The sequence below is a fragment of the Maniola jurtina genome, chromosome 3 (assembly GCF_905333055.1).
Source record: "Maniola jurtina chromosome 3, ilManJurt1.1, whole genome shotgun sequence".
NCBI lineage: Eukaryota > Metazoa > Arthropoda > Insecta > Lepidoptera > Nymphalidae > Maniola > Maniola jurtina.
The window spans coordinates 11,280,926-11,306,631 of record NC_060031.1 but is presented as its reverse complement, the minus strand read 5'-3'; the positions used below and the strand labels follow the sequence as shown (position 1 = coordinate 11,306,631).

The window sequence follows — 25,706 nt, the reverse complement described above, 5'->3', positions numbered from 1 at the left end:
TCTACCTATCTAATCTGTAACGTCTTTTATTGTCTATGCCACAATGCCAGTTAAATTTGAAATCTGGCTGCGGCTCCGGCTGAAGTAAAATCTAAAAATTACTTGAAAACTAGACTGCAAATCGAATCTTTAATTATTGAGTAAATATTTATATCCAAGGAGGAGTTAAGTTATTGTTGCCATAGTAGGTAGCGTATTTTAATAGTAACTAAGTAAATATTGACACTGAATTGTCACTTGGTGAATAATTTGAGATTTTAACCTTCGCCTGGTTGCTAGGACAAAGAAGTATCAAAATGCAGAATTTTTCAGTTGAAAGCATATCAGAAAATAAAATAGTTTCTTTTGATTGTATTCCTGTTGATACGGTCGCTGAGAAAAGAATATCAATCCAAAATGTGTCGGAGGTAAGTAACTCTCTACGTATTTTTGTTATGGCGCCACCATACCTACTTATATTTTATTTTAGTTTAGGTCTAGCACTGATGGTACGATATAATATAATAATAATAATAATAATAACGTTTATTTCAGACATACATATACATAGTCCATATTTATGTGTTAGTAACATTATTTACTTAATCCTATATTAGTAGCTAAACCTAAATCAAAGTGTTAGTAACAATAACTTAAAAACTATGTTAGTACTTACTAACTATAAAATTAACTACATTTCAAAACCACCTTTTAGGCGCCCTTGTTTCAACATGTGCAGCGTTCCAGGTCCTCCAGAGGGGGCCGTCCAGCTTCCATGCCAACGCGCTGAGGAGGGAGTTGGTACTAGTCACGATTCTGCTTATCATAGACGCCGCACGTTTGCGCATGATCGCGTAGAAATCATCCACGCGCACATCCGCAAACATTGCGGACGCGCTGCAGTGCCGTGGTTTTCCCAGCATCGCCCTCAGCACATTGCTGTACTGAACACGTAAGGCGCTGTAGGACCGCTGCGTATAGTTCGTCCACAGACTGCACGTGTAAAAAGATTGACAGTAGGCTCTGAAAAGGGTCAGTTTTACCTGCGTTGTACAGCGTGCAAATCTGCGAGCCAACATATTGCCGCGGACCGACAGCGCCCTGCGCTCCCGTTCCATGTCTTTGTCGTCATCGAGGCGCTCAGTCACCACGTGGCCGAGGTACTTGAACTCAGCTACTTGCTTCAGAGGGGTACCGCACAGATATATGCTAGGAGTAAAGGTTATAGGTTTGTTCCTCCCTCTGAAGACAAGAAACTCACTCTTTTTTGAGTTGTAGCTGAGTCCGTTCTCCTCTGCATACTCCTCACAAATACGTAACAGCTTTCTGAGGCCACTAACTGAGGGGCTCAGCAACACCATGTCATCTGTATAACTAATATTATTGATGCTTACGCCATCTATTGAGCAGCCAACACCCGCCTTGCTGAGCCTCTCTATCAGTTGGTTCATATAGAGATTGAACAGCCTCGGTGACGACAGCCCCCCCTGCCTCACTCCACAACTCAACCCATATGGGTCACTAAAAGAGTTACCCCATTTAACCACATTTAATTGGTTACTGTACCAATACTTTAACAAGGACAGCAGTTCCGACCTAGCCCCGGTTTCGTATTTGAGTTTGTGCCATAGAACGTCATATGAGACCAAGTCAAATGCTTTAGACAGATCCAAAAAGCAGGCGTACACCTGCGTTTTTCTATCAGTATAATACCGTACAGTTTGCTTGAGGCACAGTATAGCGCTCTCAGTTGATAGATTAGGTCTGAAACCAAATTGCGCGTCATGTATCTTTATAACTTTACTTAGCTGTGCATCAAGCAAACTATCCAGCACCTGATATAATATGATTAAGGAATTTATCCAGACAATCGTCAGCTGAGTGAGAATTGACTCAGAAGGGAATCAAACCCGGGACCTGCCACTTATAATACAACAGCGCTCAACACTGAGTCACAGAGATCGGCAAAAGAAGTATTTTTTTGATAATTATGATTAGTATAACAGAGGCACAGAATACTTATTTATAGTAGATACCTACCTTACTACAGGCACAGAAGGCTCACTCCACAGGCGACTCTGGTTCTGACTCAATACTGCAAATCAGCTCGCACAGCACTACTGCAAACGCCTCTCACGCAAACTCTCTCGCAATTTCATGTCGCATAAAATCTAGATGTAGTTACATATTTCGCTCTCATAGCTGATCAAAGGGGATGTGATTGTGAAGCCATCAGGTAGATATATATCTCGGGTCATGTGACCAAGTGAGCCTGCCCTAGTGTAGTTAATAACTTTCAAATTAACCGTAAATGTTCCTCATCTGTCATTTAGTAGGTATGGGTAGAAAAGAGCCAAAACATTTTTCAGGCCATACTTTGTAAATGTCAGATTTACGCACGGTTTACGTTAAAACTTAGACCTGACTTATATTTTTTTTCTCAGGGTAACCTTACATATCGAGTGTCGCTAATATACGTTTTGAATAGTATCGACCATGTGTTCAAACTGTCAATCACATCAACTCCCGTAAAATCTCTCGATTGGGCTGAAGTGAAGATTATATTTCGACCTAATGTCGCCGGTCAATCATACACGGAGTACTACATGGTTGATGATACAGCTGGTAACGTTTATAGGCTGACCGTTACTGGAAAGTGCTTCGGTAGTATTGTTTGTGCTTTTATTAATTTTTAGGTTTCCATAGATCATCATCATCATCATCGCGTGTCCTCTTCGAAACGAAGTTTGACGGTCACTATACGAAAAGCTTCTCTATCTAAAGCCGCCTCTTTTAACTTTGGTTAACTAAGCCCACTCACCTCCTTATATTATAATCCAATCTTTTGCGTCTTTGGCGACCTGGTGGAGCCCTTTTTCCTTCAATTCTGCCTTCCAAAACTTATCTTGGAAATGAGAATTGAGCTCCTCTCTGTAAATGTATCCGTAGTTATAGTGCGTGCAACAAATAATGGGCGAGGCTCATAGAGTCAAAGAACCGATAGATGCAGGGGTACCAAAAAGTGCTTGAATGACAATCTCCCTCCCACCGGTAGCGCAGTTTTGGCAGACCCACTGGGTCTTTGTAGCTTGACGGACGGCATTAAATGAGTCACAGGCATCCATGTATCACAGGGAGCTGCTGAATTGAGGCAACGCAAGGCCCTGGCGTGTGAAAGTACAAGAGATTTATATACAGCTGTGGACGTCTATCGTTTGACGACGACGACGTGGACGATGAATTTATTAATTGGCACAAAAACGATTATTATTATTGATTTAAACCAAACGCGTACGTCGCGTTGGAGGAAGATACCTACTTGATCAGGATAACAATTGGATGTAGCGCCAAGGAGGAAAATAATGTTACACAACATAGCTATTCAGGTCCAACTTTAATAACGCCGCTTCAGCCAAGACTGGCACTGTTTTTTTCGAATTTACTTTCTCAGTAGAAAAATTAACTCAGTTTGGTATTTTTTGCACAATATTTTAGGGCCCCATGTAACTTTGAATAAGAAGAAACTCGTATTCAGAATTTGCAAAAATGTTAGCGAGAAAAGGAAGGAAGTTATAAATATGATTAATAAATCAGGGGTTGATGCTACATACCAGTGGCTTCTTCCAACTGGCGGACAAGGATTTTTTCAAGTTAGTTTATATCATCCTCATCATCTCAACCCATTGTCGAACCACTATTGAGCACGAATCTACCCTCAGAATAAGGATTTATTAAGCTATACCTAGTCTGCTACGCTGGCTAAGTGTGGATTGGCAGAATTTTACACCTTTGAAAATATTACCTATGGAGAACTCAGAGACATGCATGTTTTTTCACGATATTTTTCTTCACGGTTAAAGTATTTAATTTAGTTGTTAAAAGGCACATAACTCCGAAAAGCTACAGCCGCATGCGCAAGATCTGACCCTGGACCCCTTGAAGAAGAAGCAAACGTCCTTACCACAAGGCTATCGTACCTAAGCCAAATTGTTTTTACCCGACTACGGCAAAACCGAAAGGAAGGTTATGATTTTAGCAGTCTATGTATTTTTAGTAGGTACATATTTAGCCACTGAAGTGTATATTTTGCCATCCTGGTTCTGTTTTATAGATATCCAAAGGTAACTGTGGTGTGATTCGGGCATTTGAAAATATTACCACCACAATCACGTTCTCCGGAATAGCGCTCGGGGTTTATACGGCAGAACTAGTTTGTTTAGTCCTGAATCAGGTGCGAATCATTTACAATTTTAGTATTATAACCTTACTAAATGATGCCCGCGAATTTGTCCGCTTGGATTTAGGTTTTCAAAAATCCCGTGAGAATTGATTTCCGAGGGTAAAAAGTAGCAGATCTTTATATCCGTGCAAAAAATCACATCAATCCTTGGCTCTGTTGCGCCGTGATCGAAGAACCAACCAGCAAGCAAACACTGCACTCTCCCATTTATATTTATAATACTAGTAATAAAGTGGTGATTGCTAGTTTTTTCTTCTAAAGTATACAATTCTTTTATTTTGGCTCGTATTTTTATTTCTTCTTTTAAATAAGCATCTTTAGATATTAGTTTTGAGTGATCAAAATATGTGTCAGTAACTTAATAGCTCATTTATAACAGGAACCATTATATCTGAACGTAATCGCATCCGTTGTACTGGCCGGAAATCCAATGTACAATATACAGGATCATGTGTTCGAAAAGAATTGGAAAGTTAAAAGCCGATCAGCTCACCTGATGGAGAACAGTTTGACCTGTTTAAGTAACATACCCTCTGCATCGGTGTTCGAAAGGTATTTAGACTTCGGTACGGGAAGCGTTTCTGATGTAACGATGAACATATCGCAGACTTTGTGCGTCACCAATCACGAGAAGGACGATGGGTGTATACAATGGATACCAGGTGAAACTTAATAGCTAGCTTTTTTTGCTTTTAGTTTTGTTAGTTTTAAGGGTTCCGTACCATAAAAAGAAAAAACGAAACCCTTATTGTTATAGGATCACTTTGTTGTCTGTCTGTCCGTCTGTCGTGTCTGTCAAAAAAAACCTGTAGGGTACTTCCCGTTGATCTAGAATCATGAAATTTGGCAGGTAGGTAGGTCTTATAGCATGAGTAAAGGAAACAATCCGAACACCGTGAATTTGTGGTTATATAACACAAAAAATTAAAATGTGTTCACGAAAAATTCAATTCACTAAATCACATAGAGATGACGCACACCATTATTAACTTGCAGTTCTATATAAAGGCGTTAGGTATATCTTATATGACCCTCGTTGTCGATCTTGACTCGCACTTGACCGGATTTTTCACAGTAAAATAGAAAATAACCTAAGCTAAAATACCAGTTTTATCATTCGACGATGCAACTACTTAATACTGTGCTAATATACGTCTTAACAGTTTTCAGAATATAATATTTTTACCTGGCAATATTTCATCACCAAGTCTATCTTACCTATAAGATAAATATTTCAAACGTAGTGTGCCAACTGCATTTTTTACGTTGGAGTAAAAACTGATTTTGCCGTGAGACCAAAATGTTAGAAAGTTTAGATAGGTAGATAAAAACTATCGCATGGATTTGGATAAAACTTAGAAACTTTTATTTAAACAGATGCTGATAACGTATTCATAATTGATCCTATTGCATGCGTTATTCCTCCAAATGAATCCAGATTGTTTACTATCAGATTCAGGTAAATGAAGCTGTTGTTATCATTTCGCGAATATCCTATCCAAAAATCTCATTTTTTTCAGTGGTGATTTAAAAATTTGCGTTTTCAAATAACAGACCGTTTACTGTAACTTAGCCCTTAACGTCATGTTGGCATCATTCCTTTGTTTGCTTTATTCTTTTGAAGTCAAGGCATATTATTGTGTGAACTGCAATGGTACCAACGTGACGGCAAGAGGCAAGTTATAAAAAACGGTCTGTATCGAGTTTAAAATGTAAAACAAAATATAAAGTGACACTAATGCAATCTTGCGAAAAGTGTTTTTCCGCAATCGACCAGCAGAAGTTTCCAAGACAAGGATCCATAGATTACTTCAAGGATCTCAGACGTATCTTTTCTGGCAGTAACGGGTATCTTTCTAACTCAGAACTGCCAATTTTTGAATAGTGCCATTTCTCTTTTCAATGATCAATTAATAGATTTTTTTTAGTAATTAGGAGTAAAACGCAGAGGGAGGCAGAAACAGGTAATATCTGAATTCTAGGCCGAAAGTTGACAACGAAGTTTATGGTTACTTGCTATGCGGGGATTATCAGTACAAAAAATATGACAAGGAAAATGATGAGTTTGTACAAAAAATTAAGCACACTTGGTTTAGGATTCCTTGTGTTGGTAACACGTGGCCACCTTGTTCTGTATGGAAAACGGAATGGGATTGTCCAACTGAGGTTTGATCAAGAATATTTTGAATACGTAGTATGCTTTTTATGTTTTTTAATGATATTAAATCGGATTTAGAATGAACAACTATGACTTTTAGTTGGTAACTTGGTAACCAAACCAAAATATTTGCATGATATCTAAATATGTATAGAAATAGAATCCTAAGTCACTTTCTGACTTATCAATGTCCAGTCTAAACCCTTAGACTCATTGCCTTCCCTTGACAAAATCTCAGCCTAGAAAGCAGCATTTTGCACAGAGGAGATTCCCTTTAAAAAGTTCTCAAAATATTTAAATATTCCTACTCTGTACCTAGTAATTTTCGATTTGTTGTTTTTGAAGTGTGGCCCAATCTTCCTAAAAAACTTTATCTTCTGTAAGACGTGGTGGTTTTTCAGGGAAGGTCCAAAAATGAATTATTATTTTCAGGTTGTTTTACCACCCACTGTACCGGCTAGGACAACATTTACAAACTTCATGTTATCCAATAAATTGGATACACCCATGCATTTCAAATTACAAGCGCCATACAACACGTAAGAACTAAAAATTTTAAATCGCTTATGGCGTAATATCTATCTAGACCCATCTAGAGCCTCACACCAACTTAGCTGAAACCTTTTCATACAGTAAGCTTACAGGTTACAATAAATAAGTAATAGTACAATAAATAAATAAATAAATAAATAAGTTGTAATACAAGGATGCGTACTTGCAAGCTACGTTGGAGACTTTTCTGTCTTTCATTCTTTTTTTTTTCAACTTTCACTGTAGGTAATGTTCTACTGTTTTAGGAATTTTGTCGTAATGCCCATGTGTGGCATAGTTCCGGGGCGAGGATGGCAAATAATAACTGTAGCGTTGGAGCCAAAAGTTTTCGGAGAATATATCGAGAATTGGGACCTTATTATTAACAAAGCACAAAAAGTAAGTTAGAGAAATACTTGCAAAAAGTACTGTACTGTACATACTAATATGTATTATAAATGCAAAAGTGTGTCTGTCTGCTACCTTTTCACGGCCCAATAGTTTAACCGATTCTGAGGAAATTTGGTACACAGTTAGCTTATATCCCGGGGACGGACATAGGCTACTTTTTATCCCGGAAAATCAAAGAGTTCCCACGGGATTTCTAAAAACTTAAATCCACGCGGACGAAGTCGCGAGCATCCTCTAGTTATTACATAAAAAAATTGATATTCTAAAAATATAAGTATGCTACATGACATAAAAATCAAATCGGGCAATTCATTCAGGTTCGTATTACCTTCTGTGGCAACGCGGAGATCAGCCAGGTGGAGATGATGTCGCACGGGTACAACCCGGGCGCACACGCCATGTACGAGTTCCAGCCCACCATCACTGGTTGCACGAACTACTGCACGGCTTATATGCACAATCTCACTAGGATGGAAACACAGTTAGTATTTTTCTTCAAGCATTATAATTTATAGGTCACTCTAAACTTTTTGTAAGCAAATCCGAAACAGATTTAAGAGTCCCAATAATATTATGGTCACAGCTTCGCATTGGTCCCGCTGGGAATACTTGAAGTGTTTAGCAAATAAACACTTCTTATTCTTATTCTTATTCACCACCAACACAAACACCAGAAGCAGTAAAGTGGTAAAGTTGTAAAAATTGACAATTACCGTTGTTGAGTCCGTAGTCCGTAACCCTTGCTCCACAAGTCAGCTCAGGAAACCTTAGAGGAGTCGAGGCTCTTTCTGGCAAATAACTTTTTAGGATATCTTAGACTTAGATCTATAAACCGTACTTTGCTTAGACTTAAGCTTCAGTTAAAACGAGATAGACTTATGTCGGCGGTCTAACGCTGTCTCGTTTTAACAGTGCCTTATAAGTCTGAGCAAAGTCAAAGTGCGCGCTATAGATCTCAACCTAAGTTATAAAAATCATAAAGTTTGAGGAATAAATATGTATTGCTAGATTTAATTTTTAACATACAATTCCAGCATGAGAGTCATAAGTCATGTGACATGGCTTGGCGCTGATGACAATGGGGTCATAATTTTGCCGCCGAAGGAAATAGTTAAATTTCACTGGTGGTTCTTCCCTCGAGAAGCTGATAAAGTTTATGAGACCACCGTCACTTGCTCATGTATCTGTTTGATTGACGGAAAGTAAGCGAATCTATTTAGTTACCTTATTAAATCTTCTATTCCAATTCTTTTCAATATCGGCTCCTATGTGCCTATAGTACCTAGTACGTATACCTACGTCTATGAAATATTAGGTACCTACTTAATCTTTTGGTCTAAAGTAACCTGAATTTTTCAGACCTGTTGGAGAACCTACAGAAGTATTTATTAATATAATTGGATTTTCCGAACTGCCTAATTTGAAGGTAATTTTTCATATAGCTTATGTAGATACCTATCTATAAGTCGGATAAAACTCGCAGAAATCTCTCAAAAAATGCTTTTTAGTAAATAATGTACAATTTATACTTAAATTCACATTTTACTTCTAGAAGGTAATTTTTGTAGGTACAGATAGATAGGCAGGTACACATTTACATTTTCTTCCTAATTATTTTCAGGTATTGCCAATAAAACTAAACATTCACGACACCGCAGTGGGTGAAAGTGTCACATTTCCAGTTACACTTTACAACTATGGATCCTGTTTTTTCACATCAAAATTGTATCATCTTATTAATGGCATGGGAGACGATTTTAGTGGTGACAAATTTGACATTGATTCCTCTGTCGTAAGTACTCGTAAACTAACAATGAAGCACTCCTAAACCTTATAGTAAAAACAAAGAAAGGAAAGTTTAAGGTTCCCAGTTAAATTGCACCCAATTCTTGTTTTCACTTTGATTATAAATTTCAAGACCCATTCATGAGAATTACTGCAATAATACACACCAGTGTAGTTCCTGCAAATTACCATACAAATTCGATATAATAAATTCGAAACCCTAAAAAGTTGAAATTCCACAGACTCGTACTAAACGATTCGCTTCCTTGTTTCTGAGGTTCCCTCGGGAGGGAGTTCCTCCTCAAGAGGAGGTGAGGTGAGATGAGGTTAGCTTTCTCTTCCAGCTTCCATTTTCAACACAATTACAATATTGGGACCTTCAAAAGAAGACTGAATAGGCCCCTTCTAGGCAAGCGCGCTACATTAGGCTGTACACCTACTTTGATGTGGTGAAGCGCATACCTAGGTGTTTAGTTTAAAAAAAAAAATTGAACAGAACAGTTTGAAACCATCTGACCACTGCGAAGTGAATATGACGGTAACGGCGGAAGGAGCGGGCTCACGTCAAATAGACATCAAATACACGGTACTCTTTCGTACGGAATACGACGTGGTGGAAGAGATACAGCCGATCAAGAAGACTATATGCATCATCTGGTATGACGGGATATACCCAACGATTAAGGTACTGTCGATATTTGAAGGTGTAATAAACGAAAGTGAGTTATGAGGAAAACGATGATCGTAATTTTTTTTAATACAATAGCGAACATACGAGCAGGCGAGCAGGCGGGTCACCTGATGTTAAGTGATTACCGATTGATTTGTTGGTCCGCCCCTTGAATAACCCCATTTTGTAGTCTAGTGCGGAAACACCGCCGATGGGAGTTGATTTGACAGTTTGCATGTGCAAAATTATGTTGTTTTGAATTTTCTTAGCGCTGAAAAGAATAGGTAGTGAAAATATTCGTGTGCCCATTAAAAACGCATTAATAATACTTACCATCACTACCGATCTACTATATAATAAGCTTTGTTAAGTTTTGATTTAAGCGTTAATATTTTTGTTCGTATTTCAGGTGAAACGTACGATAACAGTTAATTGCCCCATTATTTTAAGTAATCATTGCGTCTGGAATATGATTAACGTTGAAGAGTAAGTAAGAATTTTCAACAATTTCTTGAACTTTCTAAAGAAATGGAATTTTATCAATATGATTTTGCCAGGTTCAATAAAGCCCTTGAAGAATGTCGACCCAACAAGCCTTTGAATGTCAACCTCTACACCCCAGACCTTTGTGTTCGACACAGTGACGTAGAACTGATACTCATATTGGGGTGTATTTATGCTTTACCAGTTCCGTTCAATTTTCGAAGAGAAAAGATCTGCGATTGTGAAATGGTTGAAGTTCAAACTGGTATTTCAACTTATGAGATGCGGCACAACTGTATTCACAGACCTTTGGTAGAATTGGTTCCAATGAATGGAATAGTTACAGTAAGTTTTGATAGATCTGACCATTATTTCAGGTAAGGTAAAGGCAATAACACAGGTAAGTACACGGTGCAGCTGATAAAAGAATAAAGCCATCTGACATTGTTAGACAATATATTGACGAGATTTATATTCCATAGGTTCACTGTTTGTTGATAGAATATAAACTTTGGAAAAGTAAGGCCTCATTCGCACGAGCGCTTTTTTGGCGTCAGTTTTATTTTCAGCCAACGCCGGGTTTTAACGCAACGCTTTTTTAACGCTCGTGCGAATTAGGGCTTAAAAGACTGAAAAAGTAACCAAAAAGATATTTTAGAGTTTGGTAATGAAATCATTGGAGTTTTTTTAGCCTGAAAATCCAGTGTTGTTGCACTTAAAACTGAAGTACACATTTGAGGGCCGAACCACTCTTTGCTTCGTGATGACAATGCCTAATCATCGGACACTGAACGTTTTCATTAACATTTACGCCCATGAAAACTCGAAAGGCGTCCTCGTTCCCTTACGCAGGCTAGTGGGTGTAGATGAGTATCTTACAGTGATGGATTGTGGAAGAGTGCCTATTAATAATCTCGATCCGGTAATACGGGTAAGTGCAGTCTTTAATACACCTTCCAATAGAAGTTTGACATTATTCTTTTTCATCCTCACCATGTTAGTCTGACAACGATACAAATGGTAGGTATTGTTGATAAGTTCTACAAAAAAAAATAAGGGATGCTAGGAATGTAGGAATGTATATCATCCAAAAACGTTTGTCGAGAAAATGGATGATGGAGCTATGACCTTAATCTTGTGTTAAAACGAGCATATAAAGCAGGGTCTTAAAGTGATAACGCGATAATTTATGCTTATGTCAGAAGATGAACGGGTTGTAAAATTTTCTATTTTTTTTTTTTAAATTTATGAATCAAAAAACTTTTACATGCGAGTTTAATGGAGTCCTGGCCCCTAAACTAGGACAACCCGTACCTATCATAGGGGCCAGTGCCTTCCAATACAAATGTTAGGTAGGAGTGTGTGTTTGTGTGTGTGTGCGTGTTGCTGTATGTGTGCTTGTGTGCGTATAATGAGTGCCTATGTCTATGTTTTAAGATTAGATTATTTACTAGATCACCTGGCTCTACAATCCTACTGATGTGTTTACAACATGGCGTCTTCTCCGTGGCAACAATATAACACCAGACACTGTCATAAAATGCCTGCAATACTTTGCGGAAGTGCCACCAAATGATAAATTGGCTATACCATTCGCTTTTATGCCCACGGAAATGATTGATTACGAGGTTAGCCATTGTTTAATTAACATGTGAATAAATACACACTAGATTGTCCTTCCATTTGATTACTGATACAATTTAAAAGCAATTCTTGGTTTCGTTACCCCAACATGGGTTTGATTACTTGGGAATTGAGATGAATCAAATGTGTTTCTTGGAGTTAACGGAGCCACCAAACATGAGAATAGATTGGGTACTTATATTGTTCCCCCTTTTGGGAGATTTCCATTAAATTTGGCAATTTCCAAAATAATATTTTCGCAGATTTCAGCGCCAAAAAAATGCATTTCTCAAAATAAAATAATAGTGAAATAAATGCGGAACATTTCAGGTGGTCTTCTATTGCTCTTTTGGATATGACATAGTCAAGATCCTCGTAAAAGGGCAAGGTGGTCTCCCAAATTGTATTGAAACGAGGCTTGACATACCATTGTATGTAGAAAGAATCATCAGGGCTGCATATCGACATAATGTTGTAAGTTTCACTTCCACCTTTTCAAATATTAAAGAGGATTCAAGATTTTTTGATGGAAAGGAGAAAAAAAAGGTGAAGTCGACGAATGGATATTTCAATATTTTGACTACTGAATTGAAAAAGTGCCATTATTATTTTGTCTTTTTAATATTTTTGACTTTCCAATTTATCTATCAGGTTTCTTTATCCAAGGAGCACATGACCTTACCAATTATGTTGACGCATTCACTTTCAAGAGACATAATAGCTATTTCTAATGACACTGATCATGTAATAAGATTTATTTGGCTACCGTAAGTGCAATTTTTCTATTAATTTTTAGATTATTTAATCACCCTATGGTAACATTGTGTTTACACATTTAGGTCCAAATGATTCTATACTTTGAAAATTATTTTTTCTCAGCTTACGCCTATTAATAATACTTTTGATTTAACGAATAATTCTAATTTGTTATTGCTTAGCTAATAACAATATTGCTGCAATCAAAATTATCAATTTTTGCACAATAAAATCAACAAGATTTGCTACCTTTTTCTTGCTCAGCAAATCAATAAGACTTGTTTTTATTAGATTTAATTTTGCACAGTTTTCAATAATTTTCTGCATTTCTTATTCAGCTTTCAACACTATGACGGATGCATAGTGCTTTGATGTTGGCTTTCTTTCTCAGGCAATAACACGATGACGGACTTGATCATCTATTGCTTAGCCCAAAAGATGTCTGCTTAGTGCGTTAAAAGTAAAATTCTTATTGTATCGTCGAACAGAAATTCTGTCGATAGTTGGTATCGACAGAATTTCTGTTCAACGATACAATAAGAATAGTTTGGCTATCAAAATATTTTGCTTTGCTTTGATTATTCTTGCTCAGCTATCGTTTTCATGATAATTTCTTTAATCCTATCTTTTCTAGTGAGAGAATCCCGAACTTAATCAACATAGTGATGACGCCATGGTGGGGAGTCATCCAGCCCAAAAGTACGGAATGGATCACTATGACCGTTTATACTTTACAAGAACCTGCTACTTTTACGTGAGACTACCAATATTTTTAAGTTTGGTTTTTTTTTGCCAATAAGGTATGCTCAGGAAGTGGGATTGTGCTCAGGAGTTCCACGACCTTGTTTCTTCTTCACCATTCTACCACAAAACAGCGCGAAACCGTGAACGTTTATCGGTTCGTGTTTTAAACGTTTTTGCTTAACGTATTAGATACTAGCTGACGCCCGCGACTTCATCCGCGTGGATTTAGGTTTTTCGAAATCCCGAGGGAACTCTTTGGTTTTCCGGGATAAAAAGTAGCCTATGTGCTAATCCAGGATATTTTCTATCTCCATTCCGAATTTCAGCCAAATCCGTCCAAGAGTTTTGCGTGAAGGAGTAACAAACATACACACACTTTATAATATTAGTGTGATGATTAGTGTGATGAATCGCTAAGCTGAGGGACGCCCTTTCGACGCCCATATTTCCTGCCACGTATTACTTAAATACCTGCAGTCAAAAGGAATTGGCATCTTCTTGGCAAACGTGCAGCTCTAACCTAGGTCTCATTATTGCTTTTTTAAGTATGATTGTTGTCAAGCGCTAGCCTATCTTAAAATAGTCTTTCTTATGTTTGAAAAATCTATATAATCACGCTACGCGGAAGGCATTTGTCGCGATTTTTATAGGCCACTTTCAACATACCACTCAAACGTATTTTGAGTTAAATCAAGTCGAGAACCACACGGTCAACACCAGCATGTCGGGTCACGTGTTTCTACTCAATAGAAAATACTTGCTAAGATTTGATTTGACACCATGGTATGTGTTGATTTGACCGACTTTTCGGTGAAATGTCTGGAGCTTTTTTGTGTATCTAACAAGTCCTACAACTTTTGTCCACTTATAAATATTTTATAGGACGACTGTGACATGTGAACTTCTCGATTTGACCGAACGAAGGCGTTATCAAAAAAACGAAGTTTTGAGGAGGGCTAAAACTGAAAAATGCAACCAAGAGTTTATCATAACGGAGGATGGCTTGTTTCATCCTGTACGTATCTACGAGTACTTTGTAACAATACTTAAGTACTAAAACATTTGTGGACCATACTTTTGGACAACTTAAAACGCATAGAAAAAAAGATTGTTTTAGAAACGATAGGAAAAAGCCTATCCAGGGAGCGAAATTCGGTCCAAATTATTTATCTAACTGTAAATTTTTTTCTGAGCATGAGAGAGCATTTTTCTGTTGCATGAGATCTTAAAACAAAGCTATAAAATTATAAACTGGAATCTCGTTAAAGCATGGAATGACTCCAGAGCATTAACGGTCGAAATTTCCCATCTGTGTGAAAGAATCGGGGCTTGAACTGTTGTTAATAATTTTTTTTAGGATATAAATGACTGTCCTCCATATGTTTTGGATATAAAGAAACCACTACCATCGTATCTTGCAATGACTGTAGCAATATCAACAAGGGGTCAACGTGATGGATATAACAGAATGCTGTTGAAGCAAATGTGGGAGCAGGTTATAATCCTTTTCTATGACTTTTCTCAAATGTATCGCAAAGCGCTTGGTCTCTGGCTTCTGCTAGAGCTTTGGATTTACACCATTGCTTGGTTCTGGCTATGGTGGGAAATAATATTTTCTAGTCTAGTTACCTACCACGGCTCTAATAAAGTCTATGTATATTTCGGTACGATAATACTTTAAAAAAACGAATGTAGTTATTTAAAAATCTCCTATATATTTATATCGTCGATTTTCTAATTTACAGACACCCCCATACGACCTTTTATCTTCAGATGTTTACGGAAATCTAGAAGGCACTTCGGGCAATAATATGACGACGATGGATGTATCACAGATTATAGACGCTTTGCTGTGGTATACTTGATACAATTTCTCTATTAAATCTTATTGTATTATTGTTTTGGAAAGTAGCCAAGAAAAGTTGAGGAATTGACCAAATTAAAGAAGGGCTCATTTTTTTTAAAATCTATGAAATGCTAACGATAATAACTTTGAATGTTAGGCAGAACTTTTTAGGGCATTTAAATGCATTGGTTTAGATATTATATAAATGTCCTTGTTCATCGCAAAAATAAAAATATATGTAATAGTATGGACCTATCACACTGCTCTAGAATTTTTGGATGATAACAGTTTTGTATGAATAATGATAAATATGAAAAGGTGACCAGTCGTATATTTTAGGGAAGCGTTGCATAGCAAGATGTTCAAGTTCCATTTAGAGTACTATGCGAAGGAAGATATCCCTACACATGATCAATTGGTCAAAGCCATCGAGAGCGATATGAAGTCGAAATTAAGCAAACGGTAAGCTTATGAACTTGTGAGTAGGCTATCCTTACGGGACTCGCTCTATGGGATTGAAGAATCCAACTTCCAATCCCGAATAATCTTAATTGGTAAAGTACCTATGCTCTTCGGGAAATGAAAGTATTGTGAAAATATACTTTTCAAAACACGCGGTTCTTTACTCATGCTCTCAGCATCATGAAAAATATTTTGTACTAGATGATACCCGCGAGTATTTAAAAAATTCCGTGGGAACTCTCCTATCCAGGATAAAAAGTTGCCTATGTCACTTTCTGGAACGCAAGCGACTTCTGTTCCAAAATTCATATGAATAAGTTAAACAGATGGGTCTTACAATCCCGTGGGAGCTCTTCGATTTTCCTGGATAAAAAGTTGCCTATGTCCATCCCCGGGATGTAAGTTAACTCTGTATCTTTCATCAAAATCGGTTAAATTGTTGGACCGTGAAAAGCTAGCAGACAGACACACTTTCGCATTTATAATAATATTATGGGATATGTCTCGTGAAATTCTGGGATGTGTTAAACTTAAAAATTGCAGTTAGAGTAGTGGCGGGTCTTTAAACTTCTTAATAATAAAGTTATTACATCTAATTTATCATTTATTTGGTTGTATTTAGAGTCACGTCCGGAATATGTGACGCCATTGTCAATAAAGCTATGTTCAGCGTCTATAACCTCAATTGCAGACACGAGTTTACCATTTTGGAGGCCGAATAACTGTTATTTTAATAACTCTTTCATTATTATTAATGTTATTACTTAAATAAAGTTAAATTAAACCATTTTCGCAGTTTTTTTGTGAATTCGAATTTCATAAGTCCTGTTCAATTATCCACGCTCATATATAGAAAATAATAACTCTTCTTTTGTGAGGCAAAATGGATGTCACGTAGTATACATAATGCTTATAAAAGCGCTTTTTAAAAATCAGATAAATGGATCACTGGTTCAATAAGACCTTTCAATTCAGAAAACTAGCAAAAACTCGAAGGTTCTAAAATATATCCAAGCATATCCTATCCAACATCTGTGCACACGTTCTTACAACAGATAGAGCAAGAACAATTATTTTATTAGCGAATATTAAAACGTATTTTTCATTCATCCTTGATGAATCCGAAGTATACAAGGATTAGAATATTGCATGTTTCTAAGTAAACAGAAAATTATCCAATCACATTTATTGTCAAGGTAACCATAACTTATCAATTAATATCACTAAAATCAACAAAATTTCATAAAAAATTACACTTACTAGTCAAAATCACAGCACAATAACAATATCAGTTAAGTATTTTGTCCAGTTTCAATTGTAGTTTCTTTGGTCTAGGTGTGGTAATGATAGTAACGGCGACCCGATCGCCCAGCTTCAGATTAGCGTTGCCCATATTGCTTGTATGTATGAGGCCGTTGTCGCCCACGCCGCAATCGACGAAACAGCCGAATGGGACTACGTTCCGTACAACACCTGAAACAGTAATTACAATTTTGAAGTGACTTCAAATAAAAAAACCGGTTAAGTGCGAGTCGGACTCGCACACAACGGGTTCCGTACACTAGGGTTCCGTACGGAAGGGGGTAAAATAACACTTTTTTTTTTTGTGCCACAAATTCACGGTTTTCGGATTTATCCCTTTACCTGTGCTATAAGACATTGCTATCTGCCCATGATTCTAGGTCAAAGTGAAGTAGGTATACCCTTTAGGTTTTGATCCCCTTGACGAGATAGACAGACAGACAATGAAGTGAACTTATAAGTGTTTCTTTTTTATGTGGAGATAACCCACATAAATACGGAACCCTAAAAATGGAGACGTTTTGAAAATTTAAGCTTCAAAAAATTTATGTGAAAAGTTCTGTTGTGATATGATCAAAATTGCAGTGAGAGAGCGTAATTTTTAGAAGTTACTGAATGAACATTTGCCATGCAACTTCTTCATGTTGGTTTGTCGAGGCAGTGCAGGGCTTTTCCAGACCCTGTATCACTTTGACCGTTGCCGATCTATTGTGATCACCCCCATTTTACATTTCTCGTCCAATACTTATTGCAGTTGGTATAATTTTTGTGCATTTTTTAGGATTACGACTATTTGTCTTCAAAACTAGGTAGTACCAATTAAAATTTCATTAAAATCGGTATAATTTCCAATAACTGAAAATTTACGTCGCAATTCGCGTTTTTCTGTGTATTTGCATAGAACTCTCAAAATTTTAAGTGGATTTTCAGTAACACGGTTTTTAGCACGTGCACATTCAACGCGGGCGAAATCGCGGGCATTTTCTAGTTTATACAAAAAAAAAGGTAAAATTACCTGTCAATGACATTCCCTTTTCCAACTGCTCGCTAGCTTGCACCGTCATAGAGTAGACAGGTCGACAGAAGGTAATCATGTTATCTTCATACGCTTTTTGTTTGAACGCGTTTATTATTAGCTCTACAGTACTGACATCAGTATCTAAATTCTTGCTCATAGAAAAATTGTCGATATTTGACGTTTTCATTTCGACTTGCTGAGGAAAATGTGGTTGCGTCAACTCTTTTATGTTAACGCCGATCTTTTTGGCGAAGCTTAAAAGGAAAAAGGTTTTTTGTAAGGCTGCTACAATTTCAACACGTTTTTATTAACTCAATGTTATGTTGTTTGTTTGTTTGTTTATCTGTCTGGAATAAATCTTGTTATCGATTTTAAATTAAGGTCTCGGTGAGATAGAGCTTGAAATACACTAACAGGTTAGAACTGGATGACAATGCAACATTAACTTGCTGCTTTCTTGTCTGCCTGTTTGTTAGTTTTTCGTGTCAGTCAGTTTGTCGAAAAAGTTTGCAATCGATTTTAAATTAACTTCCTGTTTAACTAACTTAATTAATTAATTAATGTTTATTAACTTAATTAATATCTCATGTTCCAATTTCCCACACCCATTCTGCAAATGAAGAATCCTACTAATATTATAAACGCGAAAATTTGTATGTATGGATGGATGTATGGATGTTTGTTACTCTTTCACGCAAAAACTACTGGACGGATTTGGGTGAAAATTGGAATGGAGATAGATTATACCCTGGATTAACACATAGAGGTTACTTTTTATTCCTGAAAATCAATGAGTTCCCACGGGTTTTTTAATCCCTATATCCACGGGAACGAAGTCGCGGGCATCAGCTAGAAGTATATATGTAATTGGATTGGATTCAGAAAATACGTCTAATTGGATCAATAAACATTGATAGACTTTAAAAGGTAGAATCATAGGTATCCATGATAAATACTAACGATTTAGCAACAGCATAGCTCTCCGGATGTATAATAGTAGTATCCAGAGGCTCGGAGCCGCCCAACACTTTGAGGAAGCCGGCGCATTGCTGATACGTGATCTTTCCTATGCCCGGCACTTTCAATATCTCCGCTCTGGACTTAAACCCACCATTGTTTTGACGATACGCTATAATCTTCTTGGCTCTGCCTTCGTTTAGTCCTGATATCCGCCTAAAAATCAACATAATTGATAAAAAAATATGTAATATATAGAGTATTTTGTACCCATTATAAAATACCTCAAATTATAGAAACTTAGACCCATATTATGTACCACCATATTGAAATCGAGAAGTCATCAATCATCATTAATTCACACCAAAAGTTTGAAAAAGAAATCAGATACTACACCATTTACAACTCAATTTGAAGTTCGTCTTAACTAAATAAAGTTTAATAGACGACAGAAGTGGTCGACTATTCTGGAATAATTTACGCTAAATAATACAAAAGTCTTGTTCATAATACAAATATCACAAGGCGAAATCGCAGCTGAGCCTATAATATATTATCGTATCAAAATGTACCTTAACATGGCCTGAGATGCTGTGTTAAGGTCGACTCCCACTAGACTGACAACTTTTTCCACAGTACCATCAAGGGCGGTTTCCAACATTTTTGGCGGAATGTCGTGTTGATAAAGGCCTACGCCTAAATTTTTCGGATCTACCTAAAACGCAATTGAAGTTGAAAAGTAAAATGTAGTATAAGTTCAAGGTAAGTAGGTATATTAAAAAAATTCAGTCCACAATTTGCCATTTTTAATTCATTTTCTTTTACATTTGGTTTTAAGAAAACGTAATTTAAAAATACTAACCTTTATGAGTTCTCCCAGAGGATCCAATACTCTTCTGGCAATCGATAAAGCTGATATTAAATTAGGATCCATATTTGGATGTTCCTGTAAAAAATATAGTTAATTATAAAAACCTATGATAATGGCATTTTTGTCATAATATTGATAATAATTATGAACTTTGAAAATGTACGAGATACGTATTGGACAACAGCATGGTAACCAAGATGTTACACCCCTCAGTGTACTTAATAAAACACTTCAGCGTTAAAGTAAAATGGATCTTATATGTATGGTCTTGAAGTTCAAGTTCGTCTATTATACATCTCTACACAGCCAGCTCTCTAAGCGGAAACCTTGTGAAATTGAAATCAATGGTACTGAGTTGAAATCAAGTAGTCTTATAACCATTTTACTGTGACGCTAACGTTTTGCGTTTCATAAAAGAATTGCTTTCAACGTCAGTGAGATGTAAACTCATATTAAATGTAAACACTTTGCAATAGATTCTTAGATATTAGGCTCTCCAAATCGAATCACGATTCAAACAAGTACATATTAATTGTTTTTTTTTTGCTGTCAGCTCCCTATCTCATCGAGAGGCTGTGTTCTTGTATGTATTTACCTTTTGAGCTTCTTTACTAATAGAATAAATGGACGCGCCCTGTTCAGGTACGATAATGATTGGAATGTTGTCTGATATGTGATGCTTCTTTAGCCACGTTTCAGTTTGTCGACACGCGGTGCCGTTGCCCAGGCCGATGAGTTCCACCCTAAACACGACATATAGAATACTTCGTAAAGTACCTCTTTAATAAATAATTATTAAGTTAAATATAGTGCGCGCAAAACAAGTACAGTATCCAGGCAAGAAATATTAATTTATTTAGAAATCTTTATTGTACACACACATTAAAGAAAACATAATCATAACATCCAAATATCGGCCTTAAAGCAATCTCTTACAGAAAACGTTTGGTGAAATATACATCAAACATTAGAAAGAGATTTCGGCTTCGTAGGTCGACGTCTCTGTCATTCATAACTATGTGACGTTTCGTCGGTCTCAACGACAGAGACCTGACAGACCAGAGAAATGACAAATTGATGAACAGATATGAAAAATGGAAAAGCTTTGAAACAAACTAAGTTTGCTCTTTTATAGTTAGGTATTTGGAATGATTTGCCACCCCCAGCCTTCATGCTAAAATTGATATATTCATTTTAAAACTTTAATAAAAATATCTTACCTTTAAATATCTTATCTTCTGAAGAAACAAAAAATATAAAATTATATAAGTTCTATGGAAGTAAGTTTTCCTTTTGAGAGAAAAGCTAATTAAATTGGTACTTCTCTGACAAAATTGAAAAAAAAAAAAACTTGTGAAGTTTTTGTAGATTTACCAAACACAATGAGGATATAATATTTGTTCAAGACTTCAAGTAGAAATACCTGTGTTTCATTAGTAGATTAATCAATTGGCTAGCTGCAGGATCATTATTGTTATGGAAGTTTGGATAAATGTTGCAGGCATCTAATTTTGCACCAGTAGTGTCTATAATACCAACCTAAAAACCATATTATTCTGATTATTCTTAACAATCTCAATACATGAATTCTGCTTATAAATGAAGTTTTTTCTTCATAATAAATAAAATCAAAGAGAAAATAATTAGAATTGTTCTAAAAAAATCAATAAAATGTCAATCTAAAAGAAAATAATATTAAAATAATAAATGCTTGCGGCTTGCTCCTGTGGTTCAATAAATTAAGCCTAATTTCGTATCTACATTGTAAAGCGAACCTCCGTCGAAAATTTCTGCTTTCTAGATCCAAGGGTTAAGTTTAGCTTAGCGTTTACGAGTCAGTCACACAGTCAGGACAAGTCTTTACATGTTTTACTTATGAAAAAATGCTTTCTCAATTCAAGAGGAATCACATCCAAGAAATTATTCAAATGAATAAATAATTGATAAGCTTATAAAAGATAATACCTTACACCCAGCTTTGAATCCAGGATCCAAGCCGGCTATCTTTCTATTCTTTATTGGTTCTGTGAGCAAGTATTTCTCCAAGTTAGCAGTAAATGTTTTGACTGCCTCCTTTTGAGCGGCATTAGTTAGGTCGGATCGGACTTTTCTAGACAGCCAGGGTTTAATGAGGCGATTGTACGCGTCACCGAGACCCTTACGTACCCAGTGACCACTTTTCCAAAGAGTAAGGCAATACCTATAAAAAATCGGTCAAATGCGAGTCAGACTCATCGCACATGAAAGGTTTCGTACCAAATAATATAACACTTTTATATGCAACACTACAGGTTAGTGACGGACAGCGCCATCTACATGTAATTTAGTAAACTAATTAACTATCGTGAGCACATTTTTCGGTTTACGGATTTTTCCTTTACATGTGCTATAAGACCTACCTATCTGCCAAATTTCATGATTCTAGGTCAACGGGAAGTATAATATAGGTTTTGAGTTCCTTTTCTTGACAGACACGACAGATAGACAATGAAGTGATCTTAAAAGGGTTCTCTTTTTCTTTTTGAGGTACAGAATCATAAAAATAATATGATTGCTTACAGAAAAGTGCCCCAGCGTAAAGTGTAAATTGTCTCCAAAAGAGGCATTGCTATTTAATAGTAACTAAGCATAGTTTGGATATAAGTCAACCATAATAATTGCTTTACCATTTTTGCAATCAAAATTTACTCAGGCCCGGACTTTTATAAAGCCTGGGCAATTCAGCTAGTTATCTTGGCTGAATCGATTGATGGAATTTTTACAAGTGACATGACTAAGTAGTTTCCTTTTTAGAAATATTAATAATATTATATGATTTTTTAAGTATAGGACTTTACCTTTCAAGTTTATTATAAAACCAATCAGGTATAACAACTTTCACAGAAAGTATCTTTTCATCTTCACCCCTGTTAACAGCTAATGTCTGATAACATTTCACAAAGTTAACTGGACATTTCCAGTCAAAATACAACTTGTAAGTTTCTGGATCTGTTTTTGAATCAGGTTTTTTATTATCACTCTCTTTTTTTTCTTTTGTAGAACTTTTTGTTCTGCTACTTTGTAGAATGAATCTGGTTTCTTCTTTTCTGAAAGAAAATAAACCATATTTTCACAATAACATTGATTATAATAACATACTCATAAATTAGTCGCTAACACAAAATGTTTCACTGTTACATAAATTACTTACAAAGTCCTCATTTGTTGAAGGACTCTTGTGTCCTTATAAATAATATCTGCTACAATATGTGTCACATGAGTTTCAACTTTATCAAAGCTGGACAGCTCATCTGTACCATCACATAGTTTGTTTAGGTCCACATAACCTCCGTTCAATGCACTTATTGCATGAGGCTCTAAGCCTAAGTTACGGGCTCTCTCAGCCAATGATAAGGAGTGAGACTTTAATGGACTGTACTGGAAAAATATTTAAATAGAAGTTATTAAGTTTCATTAACCAACTTCTAAAGTAGGAGGAAGCCAATGTGCAGCAGCTTAATGCTTGTTATCAACAACTAAATAATTGATCCATCTCTGCTTAGCTCAAGTAGAGTTTTGAAAATTGGAAAGGTTGTGAATTTTCGAAAAATCCTGACATATTTCTCATTTTTATTCTTGACATATCTTTCTTAATTGGAGGCCCAAATTCCAATTTTTATAGACATAATTTGAAAAAGGAGGGATTTCCATACCAACTTTCAACACCTATTTATCCCTCTTGGGGGTGGAATTCCTAAAAGTCCACTACATACTACTAAATAGATTGAATGCCTACAAAAAGATGCCTACTCTCAAAATTTTAGGTTTTTAACCTTGGCAGTTTAAGCTGTGTGTTGAAAGATCAGTCAGTCAGGAGCAGGGATTTTTTTTCAAAGATTAATACCTACTTATGGGAACCATGTGGGAGCCAAGCAAACTATGAAAATTTACACAGTAATATTCTAAGACAACTTACCACTAAATCCACTTCTGATAAATTTTTTGCATTTAAAATACTCTGTTCAATTTCTGGTGTCAACTTATTTGATTTCTTCAATGTTTCCAGAACAGATTTAACTTTTTTTTTTAATTGGATGACATTTTGGTAGCTATCATATAGCTCTTGAAGTCTGAAACAAGATATATTTATATGAACATTATTTTTAAAATCGGTGGTCTGATCTACTCTTGTGGCAATGTCATCATGACCTGGTTTTGTCTTTTGTCTTAATTTAATCTAAATCGGGTACACATTGGAGTAGACCTTTCTCCAATTTCTTTACAACCTCTTATTCCTTGCCTCTTTAAAAGAGAATAGAAATATTTTTATTCAAATAAATTTTTACAAGTGCTGTTGAATCATCAAATGCTTTGGAATGCCAATATAAAGGTGCCACTTTTATATTAGTTTAGGTACTATTGCTATTTGGAGAATTCAGAGAATAATCTTATCTATGCCTGTCAAGTTGAATATAACTTTGATACCATGTTCATCACATATTTTAAAAGACTGAACTGCATAACTTAAGACTTTTGTGATGCATAACTTAAACTTACCTATCAGGCATCAAATGATCCACGGCTTCCTTCCTATATCTGGCTATAAACGGTAATGTGCAGCCATCAGACAGTAGACTAATAAACTTTCGAGCTAGATAGGGCGGTATTTTTTCAAAATAGGATAGCATGTCTGCTTCATTCAAGTAATTATTATACTCATCATTTTGCGTGTCTTGCCCAGCATTACAATTCTCCAAATCATTTTCGGATTCGGTTTTTGGTTCCTTTTTAACTGTTCTCTTTTTTGTTTCGCTCTTTTTGACTATATTCTTTTTAGGTTTGGACTGGGTACCAGATGTCTCTCCTGAATCCACTAATTTCATAGCAAGCCTTCGTTTAGGCGCTGGTTTGTCGGTATCACTCAGTTCTACAATTTTTCTTTTCCTCGTTTTTTTCTCTGGCTTTTCCATGTTTATTTTCTGCAAAAATTATCTAAAATACACTACAAGCAACAACACAGTTCGTTTTGTTGTCGAATTTTTGAAATAATTTGACACTTGACAGTTTTTTTTTCTCTCTCGTCTGGCTTTACAAAGATTAGCCAATGTCAAGTTTGTAGTTATTTGTAACAAGTTAGGGAAACTATACAAGTACAACGGACCCCGTCTGTGCCGGCGCTCGCCGACACACGCACGGCACCCCTTTAGAGCGCTTTCCAGTCAGTTTTAACAAAAAAAATTCTCCAAAAAAGTAGAGCACGCCCGCCAGCTAACACCAACACAGACGAAGTCCAAGGTTGTATCTACTTGTTTGAACGTTGATGGCTGATGCTGTCAAATCAGGTGGTTATTTTTTTAAAGGTGCGTTTACATGGTTTACACTTACATTGAATACATTCGAAGCATAATATAGCGTCCTAGTGATTACATAAAAAAAAAAAACCGGTCATCAACAAGTGGACTGTGGAGTCAGACTCGCACACATAGATTAACTTAAACACGAAGGGCGGAACCCTTACAAGAAATATCATTTTTTAATCCCACACCGTAGACAGAGACATACATACATAATACTGTTATTCTGTCTACGTCCCACACCTAGCCTAGCCCACCATCGTGACCTCGTGCAAGTAACGATGACTGGTCACCGGTCCCTAAAAAACCGGCTAAGGGCGAGTCGGGCTTCGCCCTTCTGTACATATTTCTGAATTATAAACAAGCGCTGTCGCGATGTTTTCTTATATAAGGGTTTCCGTTTTTCCTTTTGAAACTCATAAAAACACTGTAATATAAAACTAGACGACCCACTCTGGCTTTGCTAGGTGGAATTTCGTTTTCTTCCCGTGGGGTTCCTTATTCCTTACCCTATCAGAAAACCCGTATAAGTTAGTA

The 25,706-nt window shown here is 36.4% G+C and overlaps 3 protein-coding genes across 7 annotated transcripts in view; 1 reads left to right on the top strand and 2 right to left on the bottom strand.

Annotated features, from left to right (window-relative positions):
- The first annotated feature begins 63 nt into the window (after window positions 1-63).
- LOC123881200 (cilia- and flagella-associated protein 65-like) lies at window positions 64-16,476 on the top strand. 4 transcript variants are annotated; one of them, XM_045929872.1, is made up of 27 exons: window positions 64-164; window positions 280-407; window positions 2,424-2,643; window positions 3,475-3,629; window positions 4,091-4,210; window positions 4,599-4,881; window positions 5,597-5,678; window positions 6,202-6,385; window positions 6,810-6,916; window positions 7,175-7,307; window positions 7,637-7,800; window positions 8,354-8,521; window positions 8,679-8,745; window positions 8,941-9,111; window positions 9,601-9,789; window positions 10,184-10,260; window positions 10,332-10,602; window positions 10,949-11,188; window positions 11,712-11,885; window positions 12,211-12,354; window positions 12,532-12,647; window positions 13,271-13,390; window positions 14,263-14,395; window positions 14,738-14,875; window positions 15,126-15,235; window positions 15,566-15,688; window positions 16,311-16,476. In XM_045929872.1, exons 2-27 carry the CDS (start codon window positions 297-299, stop codon window positions 16,408-16,410), a joined length of 3,900 nt encoding a protein of 1,299 aa, XP_045785828.1. In that variant the 5' UTR covers window positions 64-164; window positions 280-296; the 3' UTR covers window positions 16,411-16,476. The 4 variants fall into 4 exon arrangements, with proteins under 4 accessions (XP_045785828.1, XP_045785827.1, XP_045785825.1 ...); XM_045929871.1 differs by having other exon boundaries at window positions 64-188; XM_045929869.1 differs by having other exon boundaries at window positions 64-407.
- LOC123881209 (S1 RNA-binding domain-containing protein 1) lies at window positions 13,269-24,859 on the bottom strand. 2 transcript variants are annotated; one of them, XM_045929894.1, is made up of 13 exons: window positions 24,373-24,859; window positions 23,792-23,945; window positions 23,027-23,253; window positions 22,674-22,922; window positions 21,802-22,036; window positions 21,260-21,375; window positions 20,432-20,579; window positions 19,828-19,911; window positions 19,538-19,680; window positions 18,969-19,181; window positions 18,006-18,262; window positions 16,949-17,161; window positions 13,269-13,329 (listed from the first exon to the last, which is right to left on the bottom strand). In XM_045929894.1, the coding sequence occupies exons 1-12, from the start codon at window positions 24,783-24,785 to the stop codon at window positions 16,977-16,979; spliced, it is 2,424 nt and encodes an 807-aa protein (XP_045785850.1). In that variant the 5' UTR covers window positions 24,786-24,859; the 3' UTR covers window positions 13,269-13,329; window positions 16,949-16,976. The 2 variants fall into 2 exon arrangements, with proteins under 2 accessions (XP_045785850.1, XP_045785849.1); XM_045929893.1 differs by lacking the exon at window positions 13,269-13,329 and having other exon boundaries at window positions 16,860-17,161.
- Window positions 17,272-25,706, bottom strand: part of LOC123881211 (gamma-aminobutyric acid receptor subunit delta-like) — a 41,986-nt gene continuing 33,551 nt past the window's right edge. Inside the window, exon 12 of the mRNA XM_045929898.1 lies at window positions 17,272-17,282. The gene's annotated coding sequence lies outside the window, so the exon portion shown is untranslated. The remainder of the gene's footprint in view (window positions 17,283-25,706) is intronic.